Here is a 24,707-nt window from a genome sequence, read left to right as displayed (position 1 = left end):
AGCAAGTCTGGGAGCTATAATCTTCAATTACATTCCTTTCTCCTTTGCTTCCTTTCTGCCCAGGCCTTCAGTACAAGTAAGTTGGAAAGAAGATACATTTCCTCCCTCCAGTCAGCTGTCTGCTGTTTGCAACTGATACTATGCACAGCAGTACAGCATCTGTGTTTCAGCAAAACGATGTGTGAAAACAGTTTTCAAAAGGCTCTCTCTCTAGATAAAAAGAAAACCAAAAATATGTTCGGTTACGACTTTGTAAAACCGATTGAATTTGGCTGTGAATGAGAATCTAATTGTTACCCAGTTCTGGTGGAGCCTTCCCTAACCATTATCTTCATCATAGAGGTAAGTCAGCTGTAGCAGAATACAATTCTTGTGGAAATCATTAAAAGAAATGATAACAGCTGGGCAGTGGTGGCGCACGCCTTTAATCCCAGCACTTGGGAGGCAGATTTCTGAGTTCCAGGCCAGCCTGGTCTACAGAGTGAGTTCCAGGACAGCCAGGGCTATACAGAGAAACCCTGTCTCAAAAACAAAACAAAAAAGAAATGATAACGAGCAAGTTGTTTAATGATTTACATTTCTTCTTTTAAAATTATGTGTGTGTGTTTTATAATGTACTGTGCATATATGTGTGTGCATGTCTGCGTGTGTGTGCGTGTGTATTTTATGATGTACTGTGCATATATGTGTGTGCATGTCTGTGTGTGTGTGTGTGGTGTGTATGATGTGTGTGTGTGTGCATATGTCTTTATGTGTATGAATGTGGTATATGTGGATGTATGATGTGTGTGTGTGTGTGTGTGTGTGGTGTGTATGATGTGTATGTGTGTGGTGTTTATGATGTGTGTGTGCATATGTGTGTATATGTGGTACATGTATGTGTATGAATGTGGTATGTGTGTGTGTATATGTGTGTATGATGTGTGTACATATCTGTGTGTTATGTTGTGTTTATGTGTGGGCACAGCTGTCATGAAGTCCCTGTAGAGGAGACCCGTGAAGTCCATTCTTTCTTCCCATCTTTATGAGCTATGGTGTTGAACTCAGCCAGGATTTCACGGACAGTACTTTTTCTGGCTTTGCAATCACACTCGCCGTACTTTTCTTATTCTTTGTATTTATTTTTATTTTATGTGTATGAGTGTTTGCCTAGATGTATGCATTGCATCATGTGGGTAACTGAAGATATAGACATCTGTGAGTCAACTGAACCCAGGTCTTCTCAAGAGCAGTAAGTACTCTTAACCACTAGGCTTAACCACCAGCCTTCCTACATTCCTTCTTGATAGCTCCTTAGAAGAAACACAAGCTGGCATGCATTGTCAGCAAAGGGAGCAGGGGTCACTTTACTGCACTGTTGCAGCTAGTTCTCTAGTTTTGAACATTAGTGACAGGTTATTTTCCTGTTTTTCATTTATAATCTAAGAAAATCTGCTTTTTCACCTAGGCTTGTTTCCATGGGATGAGCACAAGCATATTTCACAAGGCTGAATTTGAGGGCAGAGAGACCCACACAAGTTAGAGAGTCCAGACTTAGGCTATGTTTATTGACACAGATATATTCCTCAGTCAATAGTAGGAACAAATATGGTGCTTTTGTAAACTCGATAACATTCATTGTCAGCATCTCTCTTGTTTCTGTGTGATTTGAATGATCAGTATTTCTTTGATGGGTTGACTGGAATTTTTTCATGATTTTTCATTTCTTTTTGCTAAGCAATTGTCAGAGGAAAGAATCTATTCTAGTTGTTCAGATAAGATAACTCGAAGTTAATAAGGTATAAATACACAAAGATGCAAGACTAATAGTCCTCAAAGCACAGCTCCAATCAATATCTTCTCTAATCATGTTTGTGACTCTAGACTTAATGAAGCTCTGCGTTTTATCCCTGGACTTTACAGGTCTGAAGTCACTGACCTTTGCTTAATTTCTGTAGCTCTTCTTCTTTAAGTGCTTATTAATTCTGGGCTCATAAAGATTGCCTGAGACGCTTTGAGAGAGGAAAAATACGCTAGGGACAACCACATGCTAACTGAACATGAATCCAGAAGTGAAACTCAGGCCTTAATTTGTTTGTTTGTTTGTTTGTTTGTTTGTTTGTTTTGCTTTTGTGGGAGTGAGTTCCTAACTCCGAGTACGAATAAATGTACCATTGGAAGGGTGCAGCTCTTAAAAGCCTTTGATGCACCCCAGCTCAGAAAGTACGATCTTCTAGGTCTAGGCACGAAGAAAGCCTGCAGGAAGAATGACAATTCATTCATCTGTTAGGACATTTTGAAGTTGACACACACTCTAAGTGACACACAGTCCAACGTTCAGCCAGAGTTGCAAACTCACTCTCTGTAAACAGTAGATTCAGAGCAGCCGGGAGGTAGGGAGGTTGGAAACGCCAGAATCCATGGTGTTGGAAGAAGGCTCATGGCCAGGACGACTGGCGCAAGGCAAGTTATCTCCCTACATTTTGTCTGTGTTGTGCCGGGCTTGCCTCTCCCTCCCTACACCTGATAGTGCCAAGTGTGCAAGCAGTGGAACTATAAGCTAAGCACCACCCTGGTGATCGTTTTGCCGATTCGTAAACACTAAGCTTTAAAGATTTAGCAATTTGCTACACCACAAGATAAAAAAGCAACTAAGGCAGATGGCCAGACCCAGTGCCTTAATCCAAAACTGAACTAGCTATCCCTTCCAGGACAGAATCCAGAAACCAGGTTGGGCGTGGGGAGGAGTGAGGGGGGCACAGAGTTCTGTTTCCATCAAGGATGGAGTAGGCAAAACTCGATTCCTTCTTCCCACTCATGGTTTTCCCTCAGTGCTTCTGACCCCCCCACCCCCCCACCCCACCCCCCTCTGATGCTCAGGACAAAGCTTGATCTGCTCTGTCATGTAAAGTGCGGTGTGGTGGGCAGGGTCCAGAAGGTTACCTCTGGCAAGTGACTAAGGGCTTGTCAAGGCCAGGGAATGCTCACTGGCAAGGGGAGTTACAGTGTTGCTAAGTCGGATCCCCAGTGAGGTGCAGTCAGCCACGGGAAGGGGGCGGCGAGAGCTAGCGTGCTGAAGCCTAGAGGCGGGAGAGGGAGGAGAGTCCGCGCAGAGCAGAGGGAGGCGCGCGCTCAGAGCGAACACCCACTTGCATCCGACCCTGGTGGCGCGGCGCGGGGAGGCAGCAGCTGAGACAGCACCAGGTCAGAGCCTTTGCATCCCGCCCAGTCTGCCCGCCAGCGCCAGGACCGCTGAGGATGGAGGATTCCCGGGAGACTTCGCCTTCCTCCAACAACTCCTCGGAAGAGCTCAGCTCTACCCTGCAACTGTCCAAGGGCATGTCCATCTTCCTCGACGTAAGTATAGCTGAAGTAGTTAGGTGGGCGCATTAGGCATCACCTCTGTGAGAGGGGAGGGGTCAGGAGCAGCGGTTGGCTGCTGGCATTGCTATCAGACCTCCACTCAAACTATCTCCTATCTGCTGTTCCCCAGAGGACCCTAGGCAAATAAATGCAAGAGAAAGGACTGCCACCCAACTTGTAAAGAGCTGTCCCAGACCTGCAGCTTTGATTATAAGCTTTAAGGAGCCCCCAAAGTTCGACTTCCCAGAACCTAGGGCTTCTGCCCGGAATGGAGAGTCTCCCATTGAGCAGTGTAGGACTTGATTCCGGTCTCATCCCTGCTGCCCAATTTACTGGCAGGCACTCTCTCTCCCTTGTGCTGGGAGCGCTGACGGAAGCCTTAGACATTGTGATGCCCCTCCAGCTACTCCCAGCTACCTTCAAAAACAATTTCTTTGAACGTATTCGTTTTCTTATTTTACAACAGAAGCCAAGGTCTCTTTTATCATAATGATTTTTTTTTCTCTTTTGGTGCCCGCTGCCTTCCCTATTATTCTCCCCACCACCACCACCTGCCCTGCCTAAGTTGTAATTACTATCATTAACCTTCTCTTCTAGCTTTTGATGGTTTTCCCTATGGTCCCATTCCTTGCTTGGGAATTGACTTCCTTGCTTCGCATCTCTAGCCTGACCATTCTTTCCGTGCTATTTTGTCTCCTTATGCTGTAATCTCTCTCCCCCCCCCCCTCTTTCTCTCTCAGTTTTAGATTTAATTTGCTCCTAGATTCCGCTTCGCTTTGTCCCTAATGTTTGTTTCTCACCCGGCTGCCTTGTTTTGTTTCCTGGCTTTCCTGTTCCTGGGTTGCTTGCCTTCTGGGTTCTGGCTCTTCTAGCTGCTGTTCACATGTAAAATTCACTCTGTTCCCCCAGGTAGTGTCTGGCTTGCTCAGTGGGGACAGTTCTAGCCGCTCCTTTTTTAGCATGATGGAAAATGGGCAAAGCATGCAAAGGAGCCTCGTTTGTCCCTGCCCCTCCCCTTCTCTAAGCCATCACTCCTTATTAAAGTCCAAGCATGAAGGAGGTGGGCCAGAGGCTAAATACACTTGAGTATGAAAAATGAAAATGTGAGGACATCAACTATCATAATGGCCAGTCAGGGATTTTGAAGATAATGGGGGAGGGGCAAGGAGTCTTTGATTTGTCGTGAAGGAATTATCTAGACTTTTTAAAAAATTGGCTGAGAAATTTATATCAATAATTAAAACTTGTGTAAGACTTAATCGAAGCTTCAACCCCACCTCCAGGCAGCCTTCTCCCCACATCACCATGCAGTGCCAACACAGGATTCAGGCTTTGGGGGCCAACCATTTTCTCCCCATGAAAACATGATTTCCACTTTTTACTGCAACACATTGTTGTAGGTTTTTTTTTTTTCTTTTAAATCTCTGCAATGGTTCAGTCTATGCTCTAATTATTTCTTCATGCCCTGCCTCCAGGAACTAGGTTGGGTCATTGTAAAGACAGGGCTGCACACATGAGTGTGCAATCCCCAGGATCAGGAGGGAATCAGGACCTTGCTCATCCAGACTATTATGAGGAAGAAAACCAATCTGCCAAGAAGTTAGTCCTGAGGTCAAGTGGGACCTCTGTCCTTTTGTGCCTAATCTGTGCTCTGCCCTCTGAGGACACTGAGCACTACCCGTGCTTTTATCTTATTGCCTCTAACAAATCCTGGAGATTCTCTGCTGAGGAATGTATAGAGACTATGAAAGAGCAAAGAAAGCCACCCGACAGACTTACCATTCTAAGCTCACGTGTTCAACAGCAGGTTATTAAAAGCAAAATTTTAAATCTCATCTTATTATGTAGGTGCAGTTGTTCCCAAGTTCTTTTAATGTAAGTTCCCTGTCCTGATGGAGCTTTCATCTATAAACAGGGCTGGCTCCCTTACCTTCTTAAGTCTAGTTCCAGAATTGGAAAATACAAAAACAAAAAAACCCAGAAAAACAAAAACCAAAAAACCTGATTCCACAAGAGAGGCGTTAACATGCCTGTTTTTCTTTGAAACATAGCTTTAAAAAAAGATTAACTGCAGTTGGGTTCTTTTTTCTTGGATAGAAAATATGTTGTTTACACATTCCTGAGTTATTTTGTGAAAAAATGTAACACTCTGGTGAATTGTGTGACATGAAAAAAGGGTTGGTTATTTAGAGACCTCTGAATTATTCATTTCTGGATCCTGTCGGTTTTAGCAACAACACAATGTGAAACATAAATACATCATTTGATTTGATTAGATTTAGTATATTCTAGTAGCACTGCTAAGAATGATTGCTTTTTGAAATCTACTCAGATCAACACAAGGAACGGGTGGTATATTCTTCCTCTTCTAGATCTGAAATGATAAGAGACCACTGGGGACTCCTGCTCCTCACAGGCTAATTTCCAATTTGGGGGAAGAACTGACTCTCCCAATAGGAATAAGAATAGTCTCATTTATACCGATGTGTCACTGAGACAGTAAGTCTTTAGACTTCTTAGGGAATCTACATAAACCCCATTTGTGGATGCTGTTGGGGACATGACTAGGTCCAGCAAGCTGCCTAGAAACTAGAGGTAAATGGTTGACTTAACATGAAAATCAGATTCTGTAGAATCATTGTCTTTCATTTCATTCTCTTATTTATATTCGGCAGGTGCCATGTTTTCATTATGGGGTGACAGTCTAAATATCAAAGAAAAAAAAAGACACATGAAATGTACATTTGAATCTCTATGGTATGTCCATGTCCATATTCACAAATTCATAAGTAAAATAGCTGTAGCTAAATTCACAAAGGAACCACATAAGCAGAGTCTATATTGTCTTCTCCTGAAAAGCCACAATTATATATCAGCTTATTATAACTAATTATGAATACCTACTAAGGGTGAGGAGAAGACCTTTCCCGAGTGCTGGCTACCCGTGCATGCTGGCACACTACTGCTGGGCATATTTATACAAGGCACACCTGCCAGGCATGGGACAGGGCCAGAATGGCCTCCAGTACACACAGCAACACAAAATGATCAGAAGGCTGACAATTGGATTCCCTTTTCACTACCCAGGTTCCCTCATTTCAGACGATGGAGAAGAAAGTCACATTTAAAGCATGAGTCCTTGGAGTAGTCAGGTTCTCTTCTGATTAAACTAGTCTGCTACTTCACAGTGTGTGTGTGTCGGGGGGGGGGGGGGGAGAAGATCAATTCTGCTCCTGACGTAAGAGAAATTCCAAAAGAAATGGGTTGCATCTCTATTCATTCAGTGACACTGTCCTCTTCCAATAGATTTCCTTTGGCTCCTCTTGTGTTCACTGCTGCACATCTGACCCAGGATCTTGTGCATGCTAAGTGGATGTTCCACCTCTAAACCACCCGTCCTACCTCTCATTACTTTTAATGGAAAAGGAACAGGACCGTCTCCATTTTGCTGACAAGGGAGGGTTAAAGCAAGAGTGTCAGAAAAGAAAGTGATGACTTTACAATTTGACATCCTTTTTTCTCTATCGATGTATGGAAGCCCATGCAAAGCACTTGGCCTGGAAGGTCAGAACTTAGTCAAAATGAGTAATAGCTTCTCCTTCTAAAAGGTGCTTGGTTCTGAGGCTTGGCACACATTACTTGTGTGTGAGATGGCATGGACAGAGTATTGTCAGAGCACAAAGGGCTTTTCGACATCATAAGTCTATGCCCAATTTCTGCTATTGCTATACATCTCCTGTCTTGCCCAGTCACACAGACACACTGGATCGTTTGAATGCCATTGTATGTTTCAGAAAATGTCAAGTAAAAGGCTAGACAAGAGTGGCTTTTGCCATGTCTTTCCACACAGGGCTTACCCTGGGCAACACCGAGAAGAATGGAATAGAATGCATTAATTACATTTTAGTCATGTGTTTTCTAGTGCCTACTTCCATGCAGCCTGAGGGCAACCTGTGGTGTTGGATCAAACTCTTTATTGTGGGCTCAGGGCTGTGCACTAGGACTCACAGCTGTGTTCGTTCCTTCTGTATATAAGTTCATGCTCTCTATGAACTCCAAGGTTCTGCTGTGCATCCCAGTTGCCCAGGATCCTGTCAAGGGACTGACAACCCATCTTACCCTGAGTCCTGTTCTGGGGTCCTTGTTAGTCCAGTGAATTGTGACATTTTTATGCTTTCAAGATAACATTTACATTTAAAGTCTGCCCTCAATAACTTAGTGAGAAACAAGGAATTTCATTTATGGGTATGAAAGTATATCTTTGGAGATAATAAAGAAGCCGTCCGTAATCCGTAAATTATAGTGAAGTACAGTGTTCTTCATATTTAAGCTTCCTCCCTGGACATATTTAAATGTATTTACTATGCCTAGTGCAGGCAGCTGTTAAGATTAGCAGGCTGTAGTAACACTACATACTGAGCTCCATTCTCATCTGCAGTGCTTCTTTTTTTTTTAAATTGTGAGCTTGGAGGCAAAATTTGCAGGAGTGGCAATTCTATCCATATTTAATTACAGGAGACTAATAACATGAGCTACTGTCTTAATTTCATCTCTGAGAGCCTGAGTGCTGCCCCTGGTTGTTGTTTACATGGGATGATGATGGAAATTCTGGGTCCACTCTAGATGTGTGGTTGCTTCTGCTCTACTCATTTCTCACTTGTGAGGACACAGTAGAATTCAAAACTCAAACCTGATGGTTAATCAAAGACCAGAGATGGGATGTGCTTCACACCTCCCTGACTTGGCTGTAGCTTTTCAATTCTGGGAGACAGGAAGAAGCTCTGGTGGAAGAATGGATCTTTAAAGTCTCCACCAGCAACCACTCCAGAATGTTGTACCAGTCTATTCCACCAGTCTAGTCTCTTACCACTGAAAGTCATCCTCTCGTAGTAATGAAGTCTATTCTGTGAAATGGAGGGCCGGTTTATGTTTGATCGTTAGAGTGGGACCCATCTGTTGCTGGGAAGGTTTCATGGATGAGATTTGTTAGAAATAATATTGGTATTTATAATATAAAGCATTTTAGTGAAGAGTATATTTATCCGTACCTCACTTGTGTGAAGCCAAAAGAACGAAGAAGGGAAAACACTTTTCCTGTGATAGAACAAAGAAAAATAGCCAAAGTAATCATGAAAAACAGTTGGCTGTGTTTTTAACTGTTCACTAAGAAGTTCCAATGGGAAAAAAATTGGGGATTTTTCTAGTTATTTGACTATAATTAAAGCTTACTCCAGAAAAACAAGAACCTCGAGGGCTCTTTCCATATAATTAAAGTTTGCATTTGCAATACTGTAGATGGTCATTCTCTGCAGGTGTGTATGCAGCACATTATGTCATCCAGTTAGACTTCTGCCAGTGCCTACATCACATGGGGTTAATTGGGTTGCTCCTAACAGAAAGAAAGAAAGAACCAAAAACTACTCAAGGTCTAAATATATAATAGCGTATTGGCCTTTGTAATAAGCAGCTGAGGTTATCTCCTTAGAGACTATCCAGGGGCTCAGAGAGCAACAGTTGACTCTTCCAAGTATCTCAACATAGCTTTTTGGAGTGTTGTGAGTGTCCCTGTATCGTTATCCTTTTAGAAGACCATCACATTAGGGCCCATACCTCATTATTGTCTGATTACACCAAATAAAGACCCAATTTCTCTCTCTCTTTTTTCCCTGGGTAAATCATTTTTATTTTTGATTTATTTTGACTTTATTGGATATCTTCTTTATTTACATTTCAAATGTTATCCCCTTTCCTGGTTTCCCCTCTGAAAATCCCCCCCCCCCCCCGCCGGCTCACCAACCCACCCACTCCTGCTTCCTATCCCTGGCATTCCCCTACACTGGGCCATAGAGCCTTCACAAGACCAAGGGCCTCTTCTCCCATTGATGTCCAACAAGGCTGTTCTCTGCTACATATGCAGCTAGAGCTATGAGTCCCACCATGTGTACTCTTTGGTTGATGGTTTAGTCCCTGGGAGCTCTGGAGGTACTGTTTAGTTCATATTGTTGTTCCTCCTATGGGGTTGCAAACCCCCTAAACTCCTTGGATCCTTTCTCTAGCTCCTTCATTGGGTACCCTGTGCTCATTACCGTGAATGGCTGTGAGCATACACTTCTGTATTTGTCAGGCACTGGCAAAGCCTCTCAGGAGACAGCTATATCAGGTTCCTGTCAGCAAGCACTTGTTGGCATGCACAATAGTGTCTGGGTTTGGTGATTGTATATGGGATAGATCCCCAGGTGAAGCAGTCTCTGGATGGTCATTCCTTCTGTCTTTGTAACTTCTTCCATGGGTGTTTTGTTCCCCCTTCTAAGAAGGATCGAAGTATCCACACTTTGGTCTTCCTTCTTGAGTTTCTTGTGGTTTGTGAATTGTATTTTGGGTATTCTGAGCTTTGGGGCTAATATCCACTTTTCAGTGAGTGCATATAATGTGTGTTGTTTTATGATTGGATTACCTCGCTCAGGATGATATCCTCCAGATCCATCCATTTGCCTAAGAATTTCATAAACTCATCATTTTTAATAGCTGATTAGTACTTACTCCATTGTGTAAATGTACCACATTTTCTGTATCCATTCCTCTGTTGAGGAACATCTGGGTCTTTCCAGCTTCTGGCTATTATAAATAAGGCTGCTATGAACATAGTGGAGCATGTGCTCTTATTACATGTTGGAGCATCTTCTGGGTATATGCCCTTGAGTGGTATTGCTTGGAAGGACCCAATTTCAAATAAGGTCACATGTATAGTTAACTAAGAAACTTGTGCTTCAACACCTGTTTTCAGGAAACCAACAACAACACAGTTCAACCCACAGCACATATCTTCTCATGTTTAAGTACCAAGCAAGCAAATTGTATCTTTCTCCTAACTGCTCAAGTATAGCCTGTTATTGACTGGCCTAAGGTGTTCCTGACACATCAAACATCATTTTCAGAGAGGTGTGAAAATCTGTCAGGCATAAATGCTCCACCCAGCCCTTAAACATACAAACCAAAAGTAGAAGAAAGGTTAGTGTCCCAGAAAAAAAAATAGAAAGCATTGTCACCTAGTAAGGAATATTAGATAGCCAAAAAAATCGCAGTATATCTACACACCATAAACAGGGTCCATGTTAACAATATTACTATAGTCAAGTAAGTCACAGAATTGATGTGTGGGCTCCTATTTACTGATCATTTGTTATTTTTCTACTCAGCTTTTATTTCCCATTTTATTGAGGTATCACCTAATTTACATTAAAGTACATACATTTAAAATATGTTTGTTGCATTATAACTTATGAAATATGATGGTTCCTGCAAATGTCACAGCTGGCAACAAAGCAATCTGCAAAGAGGCAAGGATGAAAACTCAGTTAAGTATGGCATAATTAGCCAGGCTAACTCAAACTTCTAGAGTTTGACAATAGGCTAGATCATTTTAAACATATTTAAGTACTGTACAATTTGGATTAAAGTATTCTGGTAACAACTATCCTCTTACCATGTGCACAATAAATCTTAAGGGTTGACTACATCAAAACTCTATTGCAAAGTCCTGTGTTCTCTTACATGAAGATGGGTTCTATAGCTTAAGGGCCTGGGATCTGGTGTGGTCTCTGAGATAGCACAGAGGTCATCTGACATGTGACATCTCCCCTAAGGATGCATTCAGTTGATTGAGAAACAAAGCTAAGATGAGGTCTAGGGAGGAAGAGTCTGGGATAAACCTTTTGGGGGATTTGTGTAAGGCCTAGCTCTATGGAGAGCAAAGGACCCCAGGGTATTAACATTTACTTACTCCCAGCCCTCTGGGTAGGAAGCAGGTGTACACTTCCTTCACTGAGGAGACATCGCTTCATGATTAACATTCCTGGTTTCTCTGGTGCTAATCTGTGAATACTCGTGCCCTTTACAAAGAAGCAATTATACTTGAGATAATTTAATATTTTTATTATCCTCGACAGTTTTCTGATATACATTTATACTCCATAGCTCTCAACCTTGACAATTGTTAGACAGCATTGATCTACTTTCTGTCACTAAATATTACCATGCAATTAAAAACTGTATACACAGGGACTTATACAGAGGCATTTTTGTGTCTCGGTTTTCTACTCAGCCTAATCATGTTGACATACAACCAAATTTTTATACGTAAAATTTTTTTGAGAGTTGTTTCTTTTTAAAATGGCCCACTAGTTCTTTACTATACTGATCTCACACTTGGTTTATCAATTAACCTGTTGATGGACTTTCGAGCTCTTTCCAGATGAGGGAATATTTTTAAAGGAAGGTAGAAAATGTTCACTTAACATAGGAGTTTTATTTGTTTAGCAATATATGAATGATGGGTAAATACAGCATTCATTGCAATACTTAGGAACAAAAGATTTCTTTTTTTTTCTTTTCTTTTTTTTTCTTTTTCTTTCTTTCTTTCTTTTTTCTTTTTCTTTCTTTTTTTTTTTTTTCTGCTGCCAATTCTAGAAACTCAGCCTAGGGCTGCACATATGCTAGGCAAGTGAGTTAAGCCCCAGCACAGCAGAAAAAAAGAGGATAACATTTTTCTTCTTTTCTTTCCAGATTCTGAGGAGAGCAGACAAAAATGGTAAGACCCAAATTCTACAATTTCTATTTATTAATTCATTATATATTAGACTGTTTTCTAAAGAGCAGGGAAGTAGAAAGTCCTAGAAAAGGACGTGAAAAATACAATTTTAGCAATAGTCATAATTTTTGATGTTTATGTCTACAGATATTCATGAGAAGTTGGCAGATGAATTCAAATTTGACAGCAAGATGGGATTTATGCTTTTGAAGTCCCATCATATGTGAGCTGTTACTTCTCCCTTTAATGCTTGAAAAAAATGTATAGCAATAGCAGCTTCAATTTATCGAGTGTACTGGTGTATGAATTTTGTTTAGAGTTCTAAGCTACCAAGGTTTTTGAACATAAATCTGCTTGGTACCAACATCCACCAATTTCATAGTGGCCTAAGAAGTTCCCAAGGCATTGTGGTATTGCTGCCTGGAAACATTACAGCTTACTCTTGCCTGAAACATGGGAAACTCTCATCCACAGGTAGAGAGATGTGAAAGGCAGCAAACCAAAAATAAAAAATTTGCCCTGAAAATTTAGAGGCAGCTCTGCTAAGTCCAATTATAAGCTCATGGGTAATTTTTTACTCCTTGATTCCATTAGAGATTTCATTCCACAGAATCCGAGCTTATTAAGTTTGTTCTACTTAAGTACTTCAATATAGGCATATTACTGTTAAAAGTGGCTTAATGGTTTCAGGATACAAAAGCTTCTTTCCCATGCTTGAAATATCACTTCTTAGATTCAAGGAAAGATTGCAGTCAGATCTGACCATTACAACATGGTATCTAGTTTGTGCTTAAGAACACAGACCCATAAGAGCTTTCTCATTATACCCCTTTCTCGCCAACACCAAACATCCACCCAGGGAACACTGAAATAGCATCCCCAGTTTCATCATATAAACCTTGGTCTGACTATCAGAATAGCTTGTTTCAAATTATGTTGCAACAACTGTAATGTTACCAAATCAATGATGCCCTTTGCTCCCTTGTATTATTGCTCATGAAGATGGAAGTGAGGATATTTTCATTTTGCCCTCCTATCTGATTTTTTAGCCCTTTGCTTAATATCTGGTCCCAGTAGCACTGATCGACAACACAGGGACACATTGGTACTTATGCCAGCTGCCTTGTATTTCAGCTTCTGCCTGGTCTAATATACCTGGTCCCCTCTCCACTGAAGCTCCATGTTCTTTCTGGTGGTATCTTTTGTTTCCTTGGACCTTAAGACTCTGATTAAGGCTAGACATTATCTTTATATCTATCACTCCTCTTTCTATCAAAGTTATCATACTCCATAACCAAAGTAAAATCCAGTTATCATACTCCATATTCGTGACAAAAATCATCTGTCAAATCAATGCACATGAATAAATGTAATGGCTATAATAGCTCTATAATTCATGCTACCCAGCATAGTCACATGTTCTATCAGCTATGTATCCTTTATTTCCAACATCTCCTCCCCTGAACGTGATTCCTGTTTTCTACTCACTTTCATAGTGTTTGATTCTAACACATGATCAAAACCACCTTCTCCCAGCTCCTAACTCTCAGTCTTTGCTTGCATTTACCCTACAATCTTCTGAACCACACAATTGCCTGAGAATTTCTCCACTAGTCCAATTCCATGATACTTGCATGCCTTAACAACTGTTTATTATACATTCCTCTCTAGTGGTTTGTGAATATCCACATATTACATATGGCAAAAGTCTAGGAAGTCATCCATATGCTGCAGGGCCCCCGCCCATTGTCTGAGTCCCTAACTCTTCCACATATATAGATCAGTACAGTAGAGGGCTGAAGTTGATCCTAAGAGATTCTAGTTCTCTTAGCCAAGCTTGCTTCTCTAGGGCATAAATCTGTCTTCTGTGTCAATATTATGCCCAGCAAGTATTTTATACTTGTAGACAGTTGTTTAATAAGTTAGTAATGAAGATACTCTAGCCACAATACATCACTTTGATCTGCTCATTCCCCTCTACCTTCTCCCTACCTTATTCTTCATTCTGACTCTCAGTGTAAAGACGAGAGATGCTTAGCCTCCAGCAGGTCTGGGCATAAGTCACAGCTATTCCACCCTGTAGCTCTGCAGATGCCAGGAATCATTGTAAATAATAAATGAGATGATGTACGTAAAACCACCGGGGGAGTGTCTGACACACAGTAGTAACTTAATTTCCAAGTTATGAGTCCTTTCTGTGTCATGATGCCTTGACTATATGAAGCAACTGGTGACATTTCAATAATGTCTTCTGTAGTGGGATTTGGTAGAGAGAAAACATAAAGCTATTTACCAGGCATGCTGAAGTGAAAAAGAAAATTGGTGAGGGTAAGATGGAGTGTAAGTATGAAGATACAGAAGCAGCCACCTTTCCGGGCCACGTGTTTATTGTAATCTGTGTTTGCAAGTAAACAGCAATTACGTGCATTTGCTCTCTTGGGAACGGACTCTCACATGACACAGACCCTTGTGGACAGCTTAATTGTTGCTGTAATAATGAGAGGAAGGAGAAGCAGTAAGCAGAATGGGAATCAGCCTGCCAGAGGACAGAATTAGCATTTGGACTCCATGTGACATAAAAGCAAAGCTACAGGATAAATAAATGGGAGAAACTACATGATTAGGGATTAGCTATAATAACGATGTCTTGGTGAGATACTTTTTGGTCTGGTTGTTGTTTTGAAATCACAGGCTAGGATTCTAAGCAGGAAGACAGACTTGGAAAGAGTATTGCTTCGGGGAGATGTTAGTGCTTTGATCTGAGAAGCCCCAAATTAAACACAGAAATGCTTCCTCACACCTGGGCATAATGACAACAAAAACAGTGCATGGATATTTATTAAATATTTGGAAAATATTTATAATTTGTATTTAAGGAAATTTAATTAGCAATTAAATTTGCTAATTTATTAATGTTTTATTAATTGCATGTATTAATGGTATGTGATATGATGTTGGGTTGTACGTATTCATTGTGCAAAGGTTAGCAGCAAATTGATTAACACATTCATCACCACACGTAGCACACAGCAGATCCCCAGAACCTGCTCATTTTATGACTGGAAAGTCTGTATCTTTCTAACAACATCACCCCATTTCTCCTACGCCCAGCTCTCAGCAACTGCCACTCTACTCTGTTTCTATGGACTTGACATTTTTCAGATTCTACATATATACGGTGTTTATTGCTCTGTGTCTGGGCCAAAAGTCTTTCTTTAGCTTAGGAAAATGCAAAGTAAAAAGGTCCCTAGCAGTGAATAGTGACATCCAGTTCTTCTTGTTGATATGCACTTGCTCAGACCCACTGCTGTTCATGTCAGCAAATAGTTAGGGTAGATAAATGGTGGTGTTGACCTCTGTGTGATGGCTGATTTCTGGCTGAATTGCTCTGTGGTGTAGTTCTCTGGCTTTTAGTTGCTCTAAGTCTGTGAGGGCAGAGCTGTCTGAGGCTCATAAGACTGAGCAAACTGCCTACCATGACATAGGTTCTAAGTAAATAGTTATGACTATTTGTAAGAGGGGCATCATCAACAATTTGACCTTGAAACCTGATGATTATATGAATTATTTAATGAAGCTGCACTGTGCTATTTAGCTATTTCTACAAATTATTAATAATGACTAAAATTAATGGTGGATTATTATGGTAAATGCTAAGTTCTTAATATATATTGCCTGGAAACATTCTGAGAAGCCCACCAAGTAGATTGAAGCTATCGGAAAAACAGAAGATGAGAAAAACGAATCCCAGTATCTTGGCTCTTACTCTGTCTAGGTTCATGATACTGAACAAGTCTCTAACCTTTTCTGTTTCTCCTTATCTGTGAAGTGGGTTAATGATAACTCCTTCAAAGCTGTCTTGAGAATCAACTCAGATTATATTTTTGAAGCATTTTGCTTTTTATTACTATATACTTCCTATACACAATAACATTTCACTATGATATTTCATAATGAACAACATATACACACACATACACATGCATATACACACATATACACACATACACACACATACACGTACATACACACATACACACACACACACACTATCTCTCCTGCCTTACTAATCCTTTCTCTATTTCTTTCCAATTTGCTCCTATTCTTCTTTCATGCCTTTTCTTCTTTTTACTTTTCGTGACCTAACGAGTTTCATTTAGTTTGATCACATGACCACATGTGAAGAAAACTTCTTTCCCTCATGAATCAATAACTTCTTATTCATTCTCAAAGAAGGGTGGAGCCTACCGTTCCCAGTTCCACTACAGGGTGAAAACAGGTCCAATCTTGTGCAGACCTTGTGTATATTTTCATACCTGCTGTGAATTCAGGAGTACAGTAGATACATAGCTATCAAAAGTCAGAGGTTCACACTGTTGTTCCCATCTTCCTCTGATGCTTCAGTTCTTTTTTTCTCTCCACATCTTCTGCAATGGTCCCTGAACACTGGGGGGAACATGAGGTGGGGGAGGAACATGATAATACAGGTGTCTCACTTATGAGTGGGCTTCTAAAATTATTATTCTCAGTGCTTGTTAAGAGTCACTACTGACAAAAAAAAATGCTTCTTTGACCAAAGGTGATGGCAACACTTTTCTATGTGTATAGCATTATTATTTGAAATGTAATTTGATAGGCACATCATGGTCATTTGGCCAAACAACAGTCATAGCTTTGTCAGTAAAGCCTATGACTCCCTACCCCAGCTATGGCTTACTGATCACGTTTACAATACTATATGTGAAACCCCTTGTGTAGAGCACATACCGAATCCAGTCAGAAGGTGGTAGGTTACCTCCGTGATAGACTTGCCACTGTTTTTCCAGTGAGCTCATGTTGCCTGCCTTGATGCTCTTGCACAAATGGTCTGCAGCTTAGTAAAGCTATTGACAATTCAATCCTCGCAGTGAAGCGTTAATTTAAATCTAGGTACTGATAGCTCATATTTGTAGCTATTGTTTCTAACGTTTTATAATGGACCAAATCAAACTAAAAGGGTTAACTAACTGCCTTTGAGTTGCTTCTTAAGCTAACAACATAGTTAATCGAGATCCTTCTTACTCCGAATTAACTTATTCATTTGTGTGTGTGTGTGTGTGTGTGTGTGTGTGTGTGTGTGTGTGTGTGTGTTGTAACATAACAAGTCTACAAAGGTCTGATGTTCTGGTTTTGTAATACACAATAATTACATTTAATTTATGTGTTAGGTCCTTCATTGGGAAGCTGAAAAAAAGTCCTGAATGACTAGCAAATCTCCAGAAAATAGCATTAGCAAGAAACGTCCTGGAAAACAAGCAGTTCATGTTCCGTTTCTATATTTTGAAGACTGCATTGGTTCTGGTCAGCAAGTCCTGGCTGATTCTATGAGAAGCAATAAAAAGCCTTTCAAGTTCATTACCCAATTCTTGGCTTATTCTGTGCTCTTATGAAGATAAGATTAGAAGAGGCTAAAACAAAAGTTCAGCACATAGGGCTCCGGGTTTTCACCCCAGAGCCTTAGGGCAGTATATAATCTTCTAAAACGATGGTAACAAATCTGTGCTTTAATGGGAGCCACGCAGAGAGTTATCTCTCAACCCTAAGGAGCTCCCAAGCTCTTCCTTCATGTAGTCAGGGATGTAGCTCCAGATAAAATGGAAAGATTGAGATGTGTGCCCAGAAATTAATAGTATTAATGCAAAGTTGAATTTTTCTTTCATAATTTCTCTCTCATTTCTTAAAATGTATGTGAAACTTAGAATAAGATCATTTATCAGAAGGCTTCTCAAATAACTCTGTGCCCATGATTTTTCTCAGGCATAATGGAAAGTCAACCAGACACCCACCACCCTGGAAGCCAAAGCCATGTGTATCAGCAATGAGTCACTTAATCTATGCCCTATTAGGAGCGGCTCACAGCACTGAGTATGGGAGGAACATTGCAGATCCTGACTACAATGACATTTTTATAACAGAATAAGAGAAAACAAAATTTCTGTTTCCATAGTATTTTTTTCTGAAGTGAAAAGCAGTTTCACATACAAAAATGTGTTATTTTCCTCCCATAAGTAGAAAATCATGAAGTTACTGATCTTTACATATCAGGACCTATCAGATATCACATAAGGAAATACAAAATCTAGATTCAGACTTGGGAACCCAATAAATGGCCACTAAATGCTCAGAAGTCAGACCCAGCTATGACAGCAGAGTCTGACGTATACAGAGAATACCATTTAAAGCCTAGATCCAACCTTATACACGAATGCAATTTAACTTAGCCATTGTCTTTATTCCTTCTAGATCCCAGACGGATGTGGCATAGTGGTTAAGCTTATGACCTGTAGTCAGATTAACTGGATTCAAACTTTGTTCTACTTTTTTATGTGACCCCAATAGATTCCTTAGCCTCTTACTCCATAAAATAGAAACAAAGATGGTGACCCTGGTACATGCATGTGAAAGAGAGAGATGATGCACACAAGCTTATCAGGATAATGTCCAACCCTCAGGAAGTCTTTAATAAATGTTAGAAACTTTTAGTCTTCTTGTGGTCCTTATTCTTGTTACTGACTGTCCATCTCAATGCTTTACCCATGATGGAGGGCAGTTACCACCACTAGCCACAGAGCTTCTGTCCAAGATGACCTTATTATCATCCAAAACCTGTTGTGATGAATTGACCTGCCTTTGCCCTAGCTGTTAAGTCTCTCCTGTTGTTTGCAAACCAATAATCTTAGCTTAAGTTGTGCATACTTAGGGTACATATAAGGGATACCTTATATGTAAAAATCTCTTGAGATTTTTGTTGTTCCATATTAAAAACTAAAGAAGCTAAACTGAATTTGATTTGTAGCTTTTAAAAAAATTCAAGGAATTAAGTGATATATGTAAGACTTTGCTTTCAAATTTTATGCCATGTAGTTTCTTAATGATGCCAATATAGCATGTGATCAATATATATCTTTAAATATAAGAATATTTTTTATAATATTGTTCTACATATTTCATATAAAGATATTTTAAAATGGTTATTAAAGCTGAGGAGAAGTGTGCATAGCTAGGGTTTGGATTGAAAAATTCTTAAGTGCTAGTTTTAATCTTCCATCTCTTTTTTCTTTTTTTCATTCATTCATTCAACTGCTACTATGCATTGGTCCTGTGTGCTACCCTATGGAAGCAATAAATTTAACAGCAACACCACACACACACACACACACACACACACACACACACACACACACACACACACACACACACAGAGAGAGAGAGAGAGAGAGAGAGAGAGAGAGAGAGAGAGAGAGAGAACAGAGAACAGAGAACAGAGAACAGAGAACAGAGAACAGAGTTTAGTTAAAATTGTGGGGTTTTTTGGTTTGTTTGTTTGTTTGCTATTAAAGGAAGTTTTTTTTACTAGGGTAAGGAAACACACACATACAGCAGACACATGCAGAAAAGCCTCTCTACAAATCAGGGGCAGGAGGCTGGGCTTGGGAAACAGGTTAACTTCTCCTTGAGATCTGGGTGGTTTAAAGTCTCTGAAGGGTCATCCTTCCCTAATTTAGGGTTGGTCAGTTTAAAGAAAGACAAGATGGCCGATTCGCTCTCAGCTGTTGTAGAATCATGCCGGGATTCAGCCTTGAACTTGATAAATCAGTTCTCAAGCAAGGGTCCTACTGGCAGAAGATAGTCCACAGACCTTTGTTTTAAGCTGTCAGACTCTTGTCTTAGTTTAGAAGGCTGAGGGAGAAGCCAGCCATTTTGTAGGTTCACCATCTTTATTACCTAGATGTCCTCTCCCCCTATCTGCCTACCTATGGGAAAATCTACCCTACTTCTAGTCCCTCACCTCACATTGCTCAGAGGTCATACTAACTCCTGTTAGGGGGTTGGTGCACAGACTGCTCTAACTGCTTTCAAGCTGGCAAAGGAGTGATGTAGAATGGGTGACCAGAAGAGGGTCTACATAAGAGACCATGATGACACTTAACAGATAACAAAGGTCTGGGACATTAAGCTGGCCATTTGGTGACAGTGTGCATCGTCAGAGCATGCCATTCCAGTGAGATAACCAGTTGTCAAACTCACAGGTTTGGAGAAATTATTCACTGAATAGTGTCCCTGAGACATTGCTAGACAATCCTATAAAAAAGACCTGATCGGATTATATTTATCCTGTACATTGTTAGTTAGATCCTTCTGTCTGATCCAGACCTCAGCAGATGGAATCTGGATTTCACACAGGTTTGGATCATAATGTTTTCTCCCACTGGACATTATGTCTGATCTATGGGCAGAGGCTTCTGTTGCTGAGAAGGCACAGGACCGACAACTACTTCAACTGATTTCTCTTACAGTTTCCAGACATTTGATCCTTAGACAGGACTCTAAAGTGATAGACAGCTCATTATACAGTTTAAGTTCATATTTTTGAGAGGGAAATACATTTGAGTTAGACACAAATTATACATTATAATGAGTGTTATGATAGAAGTCTTCACTAGGGTCTATAATGGAGTGATCTCTCTATTTGTGTATTCAAATTCATTTGCTTCTCATTGTCCACAGGATAAAGTCTGGACTCTTCAGCAGGATATTACCAAACTTCCTATCTGCCTGCACTTGTTATAGCTTAAGGACACTAAACTCCAGATCAGCCATCCCTCTGTGTGCATCCATGCATAGCTCTGTCTGCTTGAAACAACTTTCAAGCCATTGGATTCGAATCATGTTCATCTTTCACATTCATCCGTCTCTGAATTCTGTTCAGCATAGTTTGTGGGCTAGCTTTGCGTCAACTGGACAGAGGCTAGAGTTAGATGAAAGGAAGAAATCTCAGTTGAGAAAAATGCCTCCATAAGATCCAGCTATAAGGCATTTTATTAATTAGTGGTTGATGGACAAAGGCCCAGCCTACGGTGAGTGGTGCCATCCTAGGCTGATGGTCCTGAGTTGTATAAGAAAGCATCCTGAGCATGTCACGAGAAGTAGTCAGTAAACATCACCCTTTCATGGCCTCTGCATTCGCTCTGCCTCCAGGTTCCAGCCCTGCATGAGTTCCTGACTGATTTCCTCTAATAATAGACCACGATCTGGAAGTACAAGGCAAATAATCCATTTCCTCCCCAACTTGCCTTTGTTCATGGTGTTTTCTCACAGCAATAGTAACCCTAGCTTTGACAGCACACGAATTATTTACAAATAAGGGTCAATGACACCTGCAAACATAGGGTCATTATACCCAGATGCCTACGTTGTGGGACTGTTGAAACTGAAACAACATAAAGATGTCACAAGTGAGAAATATAAACTTAATAAATACTAATGCTTTACCCAGTTCTTTCATTCTCCCATCTATAGCATCACGTATCTCATATTCTTACCACATTGAACAGCTAGTCTGTGGACGCATTCCCTTGGTCTCTATGAACTTATAAAGGGAATATACATATATCTTCTTTTTGAGCACAGGGACAGTATATGTCATTATGCTTGGTAGTATGTGCAACACTTGACCTATTGTAAATATGTCATTAAACACTATAAAACAGTTGTGATGCTATGAATGGAAATCATTTGGCCTGGGATGTTGAGGAAAAATTAGGTTCATTCGACTGAAGATTTAGGGGGCCAATAGATTCCACAGAAGGGAAGAAGCAAGAGCTGAGTCATAAAGCTGATAGAAAGCAAGAAACTTGCTCAAGTTGTAGAAGTATATATGGAACAGTTACCAACAGTTATGTTGTTGATATCTGTACTGCAGTTAACATCTAATCTTAACACCTGGTTCCTCAGCAGCCTCTACTGTGAGAGAGAACAGAGACACCAATCAGCAGTGACTCCACCTAAAGGCTTAAACCACTTCCATTTTCCCTCATATCTAGTAACTCTGCATGCAATTCATTAGCAGGCCAGTCAGGTCCACTGTCAATATCCAATGACATATGTCCCACCCTCACCCAGACTCTGAAATAGCACTTAGAACACTGTAAAGCCCACCATAGTAGAGCCATTGAAGGCATCAATAGATCAGTGGTTAAAGAACAGTAATGGCAAGGTGAACGTGACATTTTTTGACTTATAATTAGCAAAGAATTGTTAGTTAATTGAAGGGTTAGTAAGAAAGATGAAGGAATTCAACAGCACATACCTTGTGCTTGGTATTTGGAATGTGAAGCACATTTCTGATTTCTGACTTGAGTATCTACTTAGATAGTGAGACTGCTTAACAAGAGCCTCATATTAAGAGCTTAATTCATTGAGATACTTGTATCACTTTTATTTATGAGAGTTCCGATGAATATCTGTGATGTTTCTATGATTCCCATGACACTCTAAATCACACATAAATGGTTTCATAAAACTCTGGAACTTAATAGTCTGTATGTTACCAAGTTTTGTATAATCTGGAGAATATTAGCTCATGCATCAAATGAAATTGTTCTACTAATAATAGTCAATAACTTAGTAAAACATTTTTTTCATACCAAACACTAAACAATTTTCATGAGATTCCACAGGGAGGATGCTATCATTATTCCAGCTTTATCCATGAGTAATCTGAGACAAAATTCAAGGACAGAGGGGTTGTAAATAAAGTCTGTGTCTAGAGTCCCTTCCAACCTCAGCATCTTAGCACTAACTAGTGCAGTTCACTTGCTATGGATCATTTCTGCAGCAGTGTTGCTTTGTTCACAGCAGAAATGTTGACCTTCCATAATAGACAAATAAGAATGAGTAATTCATGGGAACAAAACACCCATGGAAGGAGTTACAGAGACGGAGTTTGGAGCTGAGATGAAAGGATGGACCATGTAGAGACTGCCATATCCAGGGATCCACCCCATAATCAGCATCCAAACGCTGACACCATTGCATACACTAGCAAGATTTTATTGAAAGGACCCAGATGTAGCTGTCTCTTGTGAGACTATGCCGGGGCCTAGCAAACACAGAAGTGGATGCTCACAGTCAGCTAATGGATGGATCACAGGGCTCCCAATGGAGGAGCTAGAGAAAGTAGCCAAGGAGCTAAAGGGATCTGCAACCCTATAGGTGGAACAACATTATGAATTAACCAGTACCCCAGAGCTCTTGACTCTAGCTGCATATGTATCAAAAGATGGCCTAGTTGGCCATCACTGGAAAGAGAGGCCCATTGGACACGCAAACTTTATATGCCCCAGTACAGGGGAACGCCAGGGCCAAAAAGGGGGAGTGGGTGGGTAGGGGAGTGGGGGTAGGTGGGTATGGGGGACTTTTGGTATAGCATTGGGAATGTAAATGAGCTAAATACCTAATAAAAATAGAAATAAAAAAAGAATGAGTAATTCAAAGTAATCTAAGAAGAGAGAAAGCATGGAATTATCCTGACTACTACCATGTTTGGAGATGCATGATATGACAGAGATATAGAACCACAGAAAACAAATGTAAACCTTGACTTTTCTGTTTCCTCATTTAAATGTGCACCAGATATTTTAATCCATGCCCTCTGTGTGACAGACAGTATCCTAGTTGTTGAGACTAGAAAGAGAAAAGGATATATAAGCTTAGGATACAGTTAATAAGCTGTGATCTTGGACAATTAACCTCTTTGAGATTATTTCCTTGCTTTTTAGGTGGGGAAATCATAAGACTTGATTTCTTGTGTAATTGGGAAGAATAAGAAAAGTAAATCCCCATGGATGATATTTAATATTGTGAATAATCAAAACATGTCAGATTCCTTTACTAATTCTCTGTAGGCCCTAAAGATGTTATTCTTCATAAGCCAATTAACAACCCACAGACATACTCACAGGCTAATCTGATGGAGGCAATCCCCCAATTAATACTTCCTTCTCAGGGGACTCTAGCCAAGTCTCTCTCTCTCTCTCTCTCTCTCTCTCTCTCTCTCTCTCTCTCTCTCTCTCTCTCTCTCTCTCTCTCCTTTCCCTCTGTCTCTCCCTCTGTCTCTCCCTCTGTCTCTCCCTCTCTCTCTCTGTCTCTGTCTCTGTCTCTGTCTCTGTCTCTGTCTTTGTCTGGTTTTCCTCTTGTTGGTTTCCTGGTAGGTAGACTTTCTTACCAGACGTAACAAACCAACACCTAAACGATTTGCTACTTGCTCAATAGATCAGAAAGGCCTTTTTGTTCTTTGATGGTTTTGCAAAAACTTTGTCATTTTCTCTGATTGACCAGTTAGTAAAATGTCCACACATGATAACACACACACACAGAGAGAGAGAGAGAGAGAGAGAGAGAGAGAGAGAGAGAGAAAGAGAGACAGACAGAGAGACAGAGAGACAGAGACAAAGGGACAAACACAGGCAGAAACATGCACATACAGAGACAGAGAGACAGAGAATGGACTGGAATGGGTAGGATACATAAGGCGACACACTTTAGTGAATGTGGACTAGTGATCTCTCATGCATCATCGTTTCTACCAAAAAAAAAAAAAAAAAAAAAAAAAAAAAGGAAAGGAAAGGCTTCTGAAGAAGCAGAAGTGACACCTTCTTCCTTGAAGGAAAACCCAAGGTGGTTATCTGGGGCTAACGGTGGGGTGGAGCATAAAAGGAGCAAGTCAACTGTGAGGTGTACTTCTTTCTCTTAGATCTGTATAAAAATAATTTCTTTGCATTAAAGTGAAAGTTTTCTATAAATGGGGTGTACTTTAAGCTGTTTATTTTGAATCTACATCCTTTGCAAGTAATTAAATGTTCCTGTAACAAATGCTTCATTTGTCATTACAGCAAGCTTCAGTAACTGGGAGTGTGTTTGATTTACTTCTAATCTCACATGAAATGTTGTAAGTTCT

At 40.4% G+C, this 24,707-nt stretch overlaps 1 protein-coding gene across 2 annotated transcripts in view; it reads left to right on the top strand.

The window, feature by feature from the left end:
• Positions 1 to 2,349: 2,349 nt before the first annotated feature.
• Necab1 (N-terminal EF-hand calcium binding protein 1) overlaps positions 2,350 to 24,707 on the top strand; it is a 197,560-nt gene continuing 175,202 nt past the window's right edge. The window contains exons 1-3 of one of the 2 annotated variants that reach the window (XM_006538234.1): positions 2,350 to 2,442; positions 3,209 to 3,336; positions 11,905 to 11,929. In XM_006538234.1, coding sequence (XP_006538297.1) covers positions 2,400 to 2,442; positions 3,209 to 3,336; positions 11,905 to 11,929 — 196 coding nt within the window. In that variant the 5' untranslated portion in view covers positions 2,350 to 2,399. Of the gene's footprint in view, positions 2,443 to 3,022; positions 3,337 to 11,904; positions 11,930 to 24,707 lie in introns of those variants that run through there. The other variant, NM_178617.4, reaches the window with a different exon arrangement.

The sequence above is a fragment of the Mus musculus genome, chromosome 4 (assembly GCF_000001635.26).
Source record: "Mus musculus strain C57BL/6J chromosome 4, GRCm38.p6 C57BL/6J".
In the NCBI taxonomy this organism is placed as follows: domain Eukaryota; kingdom Metazoa; phylum Chordata; class Mammalia; order Rodentia; family Muridae; genus Mus; species Mus musculus.
Note: the sequence above shows the minus strand (reverse complement) of the source record. Positions and strands in the feature narration are given on the sequence as shown.